A 12,911-nucleotide genomic window follows, 5' to 3' on the forward strand; every position below is an offset into this window, starting at 1 on the left:
TCTAAATTCGAACTTGGGTTATTGCATATCAGAAATGACTTATGTGACAATTCTCTCATACTTTCATTGTACTTTTATTTCCCTCTTCCTTTTTTTTTTTCTCTCTCTCTCTCTATTGTTATTGTCCAATAAAAAAGAAAGATAAAGGTTATCACCAAAACTTGTTTAAAATTGGTTGTCAAAATATCATTCCTCATTGTATATTGACAATCTTGTAGTTTCCAATTGAGTTGTAATTATACAACAATATCTTTTATTTTGTATTTATAGTAACAATAATGATAATTATATCAATTTCTTTAATTTGATTGAAATAATCAAATATGTCAATTATTGATCAATGTATGAGAGTATGTGGTTCATTTTATTCTTTGAATACAATTATATTCCCACAGCTACGAAAACTAATATTTCAAATCATATTAGATTTTAGAGGCGACACTCACCTAGTCTCTCAATTTTAAGAATTTAACATGACTTCATTTTCATGGTTGGAGTTTAACCTCGAGATTTTTTTTTGTGATCAGGGTTCAAACCTCAAATCTTACATATATTATGCATTGTTCCTACCAATTAAGTTGAAGTTACGAGGACAAACCCAAGATTCTAGTTAACAAGAAGACTTAGTCAAAATCTTAGCAAAATAAATAAAGGAAAATATAAAATATAACTTAACTAAAATAAAAACTGAATCATATAATATAAATATAAATTATAGTAACATGGAAGGCGCCTTGTAATTTTCATGGATACTTCCACGAGTGTAGAGAGGTAAATCCTTACACGTCTATAGGAAATGTCTCCGTAGTCTGAAACTTCCTAGAAAACCCCTGCAGGAAACTCCATTAGTCTATTTATATTATACTAGTTATAGAACCCGTGCGTTGCACGGGTTGGATTATAGCTTGTACTTAAGAAAATAAAAGTTGCGGTATAATCATATATTTTTTTTATTGATTTATAATATTAGTCCTATGATTTTTTTTAAATATTAATTCATACTTAAATAGGAATATTGTTTAAAACATGAAGATTTTATATTGATTTATATCGTAGATTCGTGTAAATATTATATGGATAAATAATATAGTTTTTGGTGATCCTATAATATTTAATAATTTTAAAGACATGTATCATAACTTATCTTAATGCAATCATATAAGAAAATTCATTTATGATATCGTAGTGGTGTAATAATATGTTACTTTTTTTTATTTTTATTTTTTATCTTGGAATCTCACATTCTTTTCTATTAGAGTCAGAGTCATTAATGCTTGATGTGAATATTATTCATAAGAAAGGTTGCAATAAATTCAAGTTAGGATATGTCTTTTTCATCTTTTGACCATGTTCTTTGAAATTACGCAACATGACCTAACTATTTACTTCTACGTTCCTATTTCTTTGTTAAAGTGTCCTATATTCATTGAAAAAAATTATCCTTATGGTGATAAATTAACTTATTTTAAACTTTCCTATCAAACCTCTATTTCTGAAATTTTATTCTAACTTTTATTGGTCCAAATTATTTTAGACAACGGTTTGATTTACCTTCTTGTCACATTACTCAATTCATATTTTTGTTTGTCTATTTTTTCCAATTAATGTTTATGTTCCCAGGTTTATTAGACACTATGGAATAATAAAGGGTGATATTTTTTTTCTAAATTATGCTTAATTAAATTAATATTAGTGATTATTAGATAGAATAAGAGTGGAAAGTTTTTCTAAGAGTTGCCCAATTCTAACTTAAAATTAGATAGTATAAAAGAGAGTGAGACTTTTTCAACCCAAGACACTAACTTAAATGAATGCTTTTTAGTAACATTTCAATAAAAAGCAAAGAATCAAATTAACATATTGTTTCGTTTTATTTTTTGTTTTTAGTAATATTGATTTACGGTTTATATTGCGAAACAGAAGTTGAATTTATAAATGCTTGCGATAAGAAATCCTTGTCTTTGTAATCAAATTAATTTTTTTTAATTTATTGAAAAAAAAAAACAAACTTGGTAGATCTTTTGAATTATTCTTTGATTAATAATACTACTATAAATATATTTTTAAACTTATATCCTCGTCAAGTGAATATAGAAAATAAAATACATATGAAATATGTTTTAAGCACAATCACTACATCAGCTAGAACAATAATAAGTGTGAATGAGACCTTATTTTGCATTCAACCACCTATATATAGACATAAAAAAATAAAGAAAGTTAGAAAAGTAAACTTATACACATTATATCAATTAAAAAAGGGCTAAAATACATGAGAAAGTATTGACGAACAAAACCTAACATATACTACAAACATTTAACACTCTTTCTCAAAAATCACATAATACAACATGAGTGAGTAACTGATCATGGTTATGGAATAAGAGTCAAGGAATAGAGAAAAATAATATTTAAGATAGGTGTGACAAAGTTATTTTAAAAAAAATAATAGAAAAGTAGTAGGTAATAAAAAAATTGTAACTAATGAATTTATTAATCTAATTTATTTTAATTTGTAATTTACAACCTTTCATTAACCTTCTGTCAAAACAAAAGTCCTTGTGAGCTTAACTCAGTTGATAGAGACAGTGCATAATATATGTAAGGTTTTGGATTCAAACCCCGACCACCACCCAAAAAAAAAACCTTTCATTAACCTTTAATCAACTGTTTTTACCATTTCCAGAAATATAATTTTAGTGATCATTTTATTTTCTCATTTGTAACATTTTTGTACTAGAATCATTTTGTCATTCTATACAATACTCTACATAATATTATTACATCATGACAAAATTATGATTACACCAACTTTAACAGTTTAGTGGTTCATATTTTTCAAATGTATATAAACTTGATTAAGGATATGGAAATTATAAGTGTGAAAATAAATATAGTTTTTTTTAACAAAAAGAAAATAAATATATATAAAAACGGGTTAAAGATACACACTTACATGAGTTGCCATTTCATATACTTTGTGAGCACCAAGGATGCAATGAAAGCAAATATAGAAGTATCTTTTATCCTCTTTTCCTCATTAACATGAAAAATAGTAATATTCACGTTAATCAATGAAATAAATTAAGATTATGAAATATTATATCAATAAAAAATGAGTGCTTAAATATTTTACCACTATATATAATAATAAAGTAACTTGAGTCTTTAACGTGCTATAAAAATCAACAAATTGTCAAGACATATGCAAAGTGCACGGAAGAAAACAAAATTCATCATATAAAATTTATAACTATCGTCTAAATTTTTTTGTGGAGAAAATGGTGATGACCCAAAATCAAAACTTATGCCAGAAACATAATGTACAAGACACATTATACACACAAAGATGATGGATTGGAGAGTTGTAATCAATACAAATTATAACTTATGAGTTATGGAATAGTAAAAAAATAGTAGTTTAAAGGTTAATGAGTTAAAGTTGGACTTAACAAAATATAGCTAAATAATATTTCAAAAAAAATATAGTTAATTAATGTGTAACTTTTATTCTTGGTAAAATTTTCTAGATGTTTAAAAAGAAAAATTGTATAACGTGTGTCTTTGAAGTGACGCTTTTTTTTTTCTTTTCTTCTTGAGTAACATGCATATCCGTTTTAGAAAATACATATATTTATTTATGCATAAGACAAAAGAATGGCAATGAGTTTTATAATAAAAGTTGAGAGCATTGATCAAAATCCCATATATGAATACATTAAATTGATTTAGTGGAAAATAAATAATAGTGAATAAGGGTGATATTTAAGAGTGGGTAGCAAGGTTTCAATAGAAAATGAGAAATTGAAGCTCATATAGGTATGCCACATCATCACAACTCTTGCATAAGAATAGCTCAAGCTTCAAATTCAAAGATAGATAGATAGATAGATAGATAGATAGATAGATAGATAGATAGATAGATAGATAGATAGATAGATAGATAGATAGATAGATAGATAGATAGATAGATAGATAGATAGATAGATAGATAGATAGATAGATAGATAGATAGATAGATAGATAGATAGATAGATAGATAGATAGATAGATTTGAGGCAAATTCAATGTGCATAAGTCATTCAATTTAACAATATGTAATAGGGACAACATTAATAATTAAAAAAGAAGTCCCCTTTTATGATGCTTCAAATGGCTCCCCAAACTAGAATAAGATTGTGTCCCAGCATTACATCAGAAGTAGCCAAAAGGATGATGAGGTAGCTATCTAATTGTTGCAATTCAAAAGGCTGGTCATGATATTTCCAAAATTGAACCTTCATATGACCCTTATAGTCATAGACTGCACTATTAAAAAAAATCCATACCCTCAACTCAACAACAAGTTCTAAGACTGATGAGTCATAATTCAGTCTATTTTAATGCATTATTTAGTTTAGTTTTATTTAGATTTGATTTTATTCTATTGCAAATTTATTTCCTTTTTGAATCTTTTACTTCAAATTGCATTTTATTTTATTTTAGGAACGAATATATGATGGAAGGTGTCTTGGAGCAAAAGAAAGAGGACTGGAGCAAATACAGTGCGAAAATACGAAGATACGGAGACAAAAATATGTCTCCACAAAGTCAAAAGCTTGGCACGGCCCGTGCCAACATGTGGCACGGCCGTGCCACCCTCCAGATGCTCTTTTGCTGCTTTTCTTCAAGCCCAAGTTACTCTGTTGTAGTTTTACTGATTAGCCCTTATAGTTGCTTAGATTTTAAGTCAATTGTAAAGCTATAAATAGAGTAGCTCTCCATCATAAACATTCATCTTTATTCTGGGAATCAATAGTGACAATTGTTTTCTAAATAAAGTTCACCTTTTATTTCTTTATTTTCTTGTTATTTATTTTATGCCTTCTCTCTTCTCCCCCATGTCTACGATGAACGTTAGTGAGTAGACTTCTCTTGTCTTGGGATTGTTGGATAAGTCTAATGACATAATCCTAATCGAACCAAGCTTTAACCCTAATTTCATGTAGCCGTAATTTCTAATTTAGATTCACCGTTTTAACATGGATTAACCATTATCAAACTGTAGAAGTGAAAGTGGAGGGTTTGATAATTGTTAATCCATCATCTCAAATATCAATTCATAAAGCGAAAGCGGAGCTTTGATATTGGAACAAGTGAATCTAGACAATAATTGCAAAGGCAGCGAAATAGTCTTTGCAATTATTGAGACATGTGTAGTTTCAATCCTTATAAGCTTCTTCTAGTAATCAAGTCAGCGAAATAGGCTTGGTTACTATGGGTAAACTCTCACCGGACTTTTACCGGAAAGGTGAGGGGCTAAAGGGAAACCGGTCTTTAGAAATTAAGGTGTAAAACATGAGACTAGAAGTTAAGGTTTTGGCTAGTGAAGGATTTGTCATTAGGATGAACCAATAATCCCAAGGCACTTTTACTTTATTATTGTTATTTTCTTATAGTTAAAAATCCAAACTTTATTCTCAAAACCTTCATCTAATCGTTATCTAAAGTTAATTGAATTCATAACTCCCTGTCGGAACGATACTCTCTTTTACTACTATTACTTCGATAGACCGTGCACTTGCGGTTTGGCCTATCAACCAAATCCAATAAGCTTGTGATGATTATATTAAACAATCAAGTACCATGTCACTAGAAAAAAGATCCATCAAGAGTTATACCTAACAAGCAAAAATAAAGTCAAAACTGATGGACCACAAAAACAAAGATAGAGTCACTGAACATAGTCTTTCATGATAATCCAAGAAGCATCAACATTAGACCATTATTTTTTCCTTTCTTTGAGTTTTTCGTGCATCATATTCGAATTCTAAAATTCGAAATGTTTTAACGTGTTTTGGAGGTTTTTATGGGGTGTTTATGCCGTTCGGATTCTATAATCCAAACAACATAGGATGCGTGAGAAATCAATAAGGTGGAAAAAGAATGGGTCTTAACATTATATATAAGTGTTATTGGATCACAATTTTGTTGTTCAACACGGTATTTATACACGGTGTAGATATAATTTCGTTTGTATTAGCAAAGGTCCAATCATACAATATCCTAAACATTATGTACACCACTTCATCAAAAAGCAATCGGTGCCCGAACAACCAAAAGTTTAGAATTTCCCATAATTTGTAATCAAAGACTCTCTAATGTTTGACGGTAATTGAAGCCCGTTGTTCGTAAGTCGTAACAACCTTTCAAGTTCCAACGACTATCTCGACAGCTACTTCACTAGTCGTATAAAAAGGTTATTGGACTACACCTCAAGGTACATACAATTTATCCTTTAAACTCTCATAATTTGCCCTTTCACTAACTTGAATCAAAGTGTATGCAGATACCCCCACCAAATCGCATCTCGACGGTTGTTGCTCGACCAAAGTCATTATTTTGATCTCACTAGATCAACTATAAAATGATTTTATGATATAAATTAAATTGTGATTTATTATAAAAAAGAGTTAAAAAAAACATCTATATCATTATATAAAGACGGCTCTAATGTTAACTAAAAAGTAAACTATTTTATACAACTTTTTATGGACAACTTCTTTCATAATAACTCATTTTTATCAAATTTAAATTTAAATCTACAAAATATTTATAGACAAATAGAAAACTAACTAACTATTTTAATTCAATTTTCAAATTTAAATTTTAAAAAATGAGCTGTGAAGGCTAATTTTTTCCAAAAATATTCGATAAAAAATGGTCATAAGGGAGTTAACTCTTGAGTAGGGAGAAAAATAGGTCAAGCCGAGCTAGGTTTTATAAGACCTAAGTCTGACCTTATAAAACTAATAGATCAATTATATTAATCTCTCTTTTGATATTTAATACGAATTTTTAGAGAATTTGACTATATATTATATCATACTTCAATTCTAGTTTATAATAACTCATTTAAATATGCCAAAAAAATTATAATTTAATTCAAAATATAAAATATTATATAATAATAAATAATATTATTCATATTTACTTAAGTAGGTCGGCCTAATAGACATAAGAGACTTTTTATTAATGACTTCTGGTCTGACCTTTTAAGCTAAATAAGTTTCAAAAAAAACTTAAGTCTTCTCTATTAAAAAAAAGTCTGGTCTGACCTGTATAGTAAAATAAACAAGGCAAATCGTGAAATAACAAATCTAATATATCATATAAATTTGGCTTAATTGCAATTTTAATCCTTTTATTTTCACTCTTCACAAAATTGGTTTGTGAAGGATTATTAATGTGGTGGATGAGTGAAAAATGAAAATGAAAATCGTAAATAACCTTACAAACTTCAAGTTTGTTGATTAAAAATCCGTAATTCTCACACTTTAGGTTTTAATCGAATTTGGCATTGGAAATCCATGATATGCTTATTTTATGCTTTCCGTGGCGTCTAAATCATCAAATCTACTTCAAGAAGCACCCTCTTCCTCCTCACGCTCTTATTTCGCTTCAATCCATCTTTGATCTTTCACCATCGCTACCGTCTCTGTCTCTTGTTTTTTTCTAATCACCGTTTCTTCTAAAAGAAGTTTCCTCCCTCATCCACATCAATCCCCTGTGCTCACGCCCACAATACCAATCTTCACTCCAAACTAACCTTAAATCACATTTCTCTATACTTTTTTTGTACTTTTAACTATTTCAATTTTATTTTAACACCTTTATTACTTTTCGAATTAAAAAACCTTAATTAAAATTTAGAGAAAATTTCTTAATTCAGAAGACTGGTTGGTTGGTACGTTGTTCTCACGTCACGGTGTTTCTTCTTCTTCATCCATCGACAACCTAAACCACAATTACATTCAATTCGATTACTTCTTAATTCATATTTATCCCAATTCTTAGGGTTTATCATATTTTATATGCTATTCAATTAAATGTCCGGCGCCGGCGACTTAGATGCCGATTCGGTGCTCAGCGACGTCGAGGACGACGGCGCCGATCCAATTCCGATCACATCAAATTCACCTTCACAGGATGAAGTCTCCGTTGAAAAATTCCGTGAGATTCTCGCCGAGCTTGATCAGGAAAAGCAAGCACGCATCGCCGCCGAGAAAGCCAAAACGGAGTTACAGACTTCATTCAACCGATTAAAGGTGCTTGCTCAAGAAGCCATACGGAAGCGCGATGAATTCGGCCGGTTGCGTGATGATGCTGTTAGGGAGAAGGAAGAGGCTACGAAGCTTCTAGAAGAAACTGCGAGGCAATTAGAGGAATCGGCGAAGGAGCGGCAAGGATTACGATCGGAGATTGAGAAATCGAGTCATATGATGGTTACTGGAATTGAGAAGATTTCTGGTAAGGTGAATGGTTTTGGTGGAAGTGGAAGCGCTTTGCCGCGGTCGCAGAAATATACCGGTATGGCTGCGGTGACTTATGGTGTTATAAAGAGAGCGAATGAGATTGTTGAAGAGTTGTTGAAACAGAATGATGCAAGTGTTAAGGCTAGGGATCAAGCTAGGGAACAGATTGAACAGAGGAATTATGAGATTGCTATTGAGGTTTCGCAGTTGGAAGCAACTATTAGTGATTTGAGAGATGAGGTTGCGAAGAAAACTGCAGCCGTTGAGGGTTTGGAGAGGGATTTGGTTGTTAAGGATGAGAAGTTGAATGAGGTTTCTGAGAGTTTAAGGAAGGAAGAGAGTGAGGGTTTGCAGTTGAAGGAGTTTGTTAATAATTTGGAATCAAAGATGGAATCGTTGAGGCCTTTGTTGATTGATCAGTTGAATTTTGTGTCTAAGATTCACAACCAGATTTGTAGTGTTTATAAGATCATTGATGATGCTGGTTATTCGGAGCTTTCTGAGTCGTTGTTTGTGGCGCAAGAAACGGATATTGATGAGAATGTACGCGCCTCTTTGGCTGGGATGGAATCTATACATGAGTTGACTAGGATTGTTGTTCAAAAAGTTAGGGATTTGGTTGAGGAGAAGAATCGTGAGATCCAGAATTTAGATGAGACTGTGAATAGGTTAGTTAAGGAAAAGGATCAAATTGGTTCTTTGCTTAGGAGTGCTTTGTCAAAGAGGATGGCATCCAATCCGTCTTCAAATGAGTTGTTTTTAGCGGCAGAAAATGGGTTGAGGGAGGTTGGTATAGATTTCAAATTTAGTAAGATTCTTGGAGATGGAAAGCTTGCAGCTTCAAATGACAAGTCAAAAAAAACGGAAAAAGAAGAAGAGGATGAAATATACACTTTGGTAAAGTTTTTGTTTTTATTTCTCTTTCTGGTTTTCAACGAAACTGGTTGTTCATGTCTATGTTTGTGTTTTGAAGATACCTTGTTGAGTTCTTTACGTATCCACTGTGCAGGCTGGTGCTTTGGAGGATGTTGTTAAGGCATCTCAGCTTGAGATCATTGAGCTGCAGCACACTGTGAATGAATTAAGGTACTTGACATTAGAATCAAATGCACAGTTGTTTGCTATTTGTCTAACTTTGGGTTTTGATAAGTGAAAGTATTCTCTGCATTACTTACTGAAGAACTTACATCTTTGGTGTATCTAGCTGTGCTGACGTCGTGATTTTTTTTTTCTTTGCATATTTGCTTAACTCCATTAAGGGCAGAGTTGAGTTTACTTAAGCAGCACATAGAAGCCCAGGCCAAAGAACTCGACCATAGAATGCACCGGGTGGAGGAACTTGAAGAGAAGGAAAGAGTGGCAAATGAAAATGTAAGCTTAATCACATTTGCTTTAAGTTTAATATGATCCCTTAATTGTGAAGGTTTTGTCGACTTTTTTCATTTTGTAGAATGTATGTTTTGTCATGTGGTCATGGGCTGTGGGTAATTTGCGACAGGCATTTGGTGTCAATACTTTTCTATCTCTTAGAATCAATTGTCTCTTTATAATGCAGATTGAGGGGCTAATGATGGACATTGCGGCTGCTGAAGAAGAAATTAACAGATGGAAATTAGCAGCAGAGCAAGAAGCTGCTGCAGGCACAGGTGTTGAACAGCAATTTGTGGCACAGGTATGGAATGCTATTAGTTAGGAATATGTTTTTTTTTACAAGTTTGCTATGTTTGGAGGACGTAACTGAATAAATTTGTAAGTTGCAGTTGATGGCATTATTCTATTCTCTATTTTTAATTTTTATTCTGTTATGCTCATGTATATTTAAATGCACAATTTTATTTATTGGCAATTTGGCATGTTTTCCAGCTTTAGTTGTGCAATGATGAATTGAGTACTGCAAAATTTTCCGTTAATTTAGAATATACACTGGTTGTTTGTGATTCCATGTTTATGTCACTGCGATCACTAAAATTATATTTCATACTTCATTATTTGATGCCTACCTTTTCCCTTTAGCTCTATGGTCTTCCAGAATTATTTCTTCTGTAAATTGAAGCAGTTAATAGTGCCATATACACATATTCCAGTGTAGTGTTGTGTCCTGCAGCTGGAGCGCTGGACCACACCGAAATTATATTTATTTGGAGCAGCAATAGTGGTCTATCTAAATTGCAGGCGGATAGTGAAGTGGAAAAATTGCTTTTGGGGCTGCCTTGGCTTAAAAACTATAAATTTTAAATCCCTCATTCCCCCCCCCCCCCCTTTTTATTTCAGCCCCTGCAGATTTTTTAGATGGTTTTTCACAATTCATGTTTTCCCCCACCAGAAGGGAATAGATTTCAAAATTATTCATTCTTTGAAGTTCGATGTGTGTCATGCTAGGTTGCTGTGCTTATCCCTTTCACTGCTCATCTCCAGCAAGGGATGAACACATTTTCCTGCAAAGCCCTTTCTTTTGAAGCTGCTAATGCATTTTCAGGCAGCATCTTAGCCTCTGCTGAGTTACTCCTTTCAGACTCAGTTCATGGTTCATACTCAAGGGCCCCTTTTTCCTTTGCTGCCACTTTCGTAACTTCATCCTTTGTTTCTTCTTAATCCCAATGTGAGATACACCTTCTTTCCATTCTCCGTTCTTCTCTCCTGGTCAATGTTGATTGTAGATTCTTGGTGGGGGTGTAAATGAGCTGAATGAGTTATTCAAGTATGGTTTCTTCCAAGCTAAAGCTCAAGCATGGTTTCTTCAAGCTCAAGTATTGCAGCCTTGAGCCATTGATAATTTGTGTACTTACTGGAAAGTTGTAGTTTCTTTATACAATTACTGGAGAGTCGTAATTTTATTACTTATTAACTTTCCCAACTTCATTTTTCAAGTGTCATATTAAGGACAACATAATCGAACCATAAAAAAATTAAATGAACCAAGCGTAAGCTTCTAATTTTTGAACATGTCAAACACTATGCTTAGATGTAGCTTGCTTGAACATATGAGTTTATGTTTGGGCAAATTTTTCTTTCGCTAGCCAAGTCTAAACTTAGAGCACTCCGCTTGGCTCAATTCATTTACACTCTTTATTCTAGCTCATCTTTGATGCAGCCATGGCATCTTCTTACTCACGACAAACTCAATGGATCTTTTCAGCCTTGGTGTTTCTCACGGTTATTGACTTGTCAATTACACCTTAGAGTAATGTTTGTTATCGGTCTAGCGTTTAGACTTTTAGTTTTGATGATATGCCTTTGACTTTGGGCATTTTTTGGAGAATTTATTTGTGTGGAGTGTTGTTACATTTTTTCCATTATTTTTGGTACAGTTGCCATTCGTTGGCTGCCCTGCGCTGCTTGGGGATGAACTAATTAGGCTGTAAATCTGGTAGATTGGCATTTTAAAATGAGATTACTTTAAGCCACCTGTTAATGGATATTATGACTCTTCCTTGTATTGTCAGTTAACATGATTATTCCTAATCATAAATACTTGTTGCAATTCTGCAGTTGTCAACGCTCAAGCAGGAACTTGAAGAGGCAAAGCAATCCATGTTGGAATCTGAGAAGAAATTAAAATTCAAAGAAGAGACAGCAGCTGCTGCCATGGCAGCCAGAGATGCAGCAGAGAAATCTCTCAAGTTAGCAGACTTGAGGTCTTCTAGACTAAGGGACAGAGTGGAAGAGCTCACTCATCAGCTCGAAGAGTTTGAGAACAGAGAAGACTTGAGGGGCCGAAATAGGCCTAGATATGTATGCTGGCCATGGCAGTGGCTCGGCATGGACTTTGTTGGAATTCAGCAGCGGACTGATACGCAACAGCAAACGGCTTCTAACGAAATGGAGCTTTCCGAACCTCTCTTATAATTGGAAATTTTTTTTATACATATTTTCTCTCCCCTTGTGTATTTATGTTTGATTTCTTCAATTTTATGTCACAGAATGGTAGTTAACAGTAACAGCCTGTTCTTAATGTAGTAAAGCCAGTGTTGGTCGATCATTGTCATGTTGCAGCAGCATTTGGCTTCAGTAAGTTGCTATTGCAACCTGATTATTCTGTACATTCCTTTTATGCCTTCATGGAAGCATTCCACATATACTGTCGTTACATTACTGTAACAGAAAAGTCCATACATGGTTGTGTTTTCAATGGAAGTCTTTTTGTCTAGTGGACGATAAAACTGCAATTTCCCAGTTTGAACAGGGTCGGAAATAGTAGTTAAATCGTTTTTTCTTTTTTCTTTCAAGATATGAATTTAGAATTTTTTCAAAAATTTATGAGTATGAAGTCTTTCTAACAGTATGGGCTTAATCAGGGTAAGCCATACTATTCACAAGTTTATTTTATTTTTTCGCAAAAGCTAATCACGATACCTATTTAAATGTCTATTTTGTGATAAACCTTACAATAGGTTGTAAGCTATCACTAGATAGTTTTATATACCAGATTCAAGTTAAAGATTTTTCTTTTTAGATGAAATTCAGGTTAAAGATGTAAGGAGCTATTTTTCGCTCCCCCGCATATTAATCCCTTTTGTATGACGTTTTGGTTAGTTTTTTTGTTTTTGTTTTTTAGCTATAATGAACCGAAATGCAAGACATGATTTAGTTGTGAGTGGTGATTTAGTGCCAAGATAA

General features: G+C 32.5%; 1 protein-coding gene and 1 long non-coding RNA gene across 2 annotated transcripts; one reads left to right on the forward strand and one right to left on the reverse strand.

The window, feature by feature from the left end:
* Positions 1-7,405: 7,405 nt before the first annotated feature.
* LOC146933570 (uncharacterized) lies at positions 7,406-8,260 on the reverse strand. The gene is made up of 2 exons (XR_015007504.1): positions 7,677-8,260; positions 7,406-7,588 (listed from the first exon to the last, which is right to left on the reverse strand). It is a non-coding gene; the product is annotated as an uncharacterized LOC146933570 (long non-coding RNA).
* LOC146933571 (paramyosin) lies at positions 7,721-12,273 on the forward strand. The gene is made up of 5 exons (XM_085705378.1): positions 7,721-9,191; positions 9,304-9,380; positions 9,554-9,665; positions 9,850-9,966; positions 11,784-12,273. The coding sequence occupies exons 1-5, from the start codon at positions 7,869-7,871 to the stop codon at positions 12,138-12,140; spliced, it is 1,986 nt and encodes a 661-aa protein (XP_085561504.1). The 5' UTR covers positions 7,721-7,868; the 3' UTR covers positions 12,141-12,273.
* Positions 12,274-12,911: the final 638 nt, after the last annotated feature.

Source organism: Medicago sativa, chromosome 4 (assembly GCF_051527215.1).
Source record: "Medicago sativa cultivar Bolivia chromosome 4, Bolivia_mono, whole genome shotgun sequence".
Lineage (NCBI taxonomy): Eukaryota > Viridiplantae > Streptophyta > Magnoliopsida > Fabales > Fabaceae > Medicago > Medicago sativa.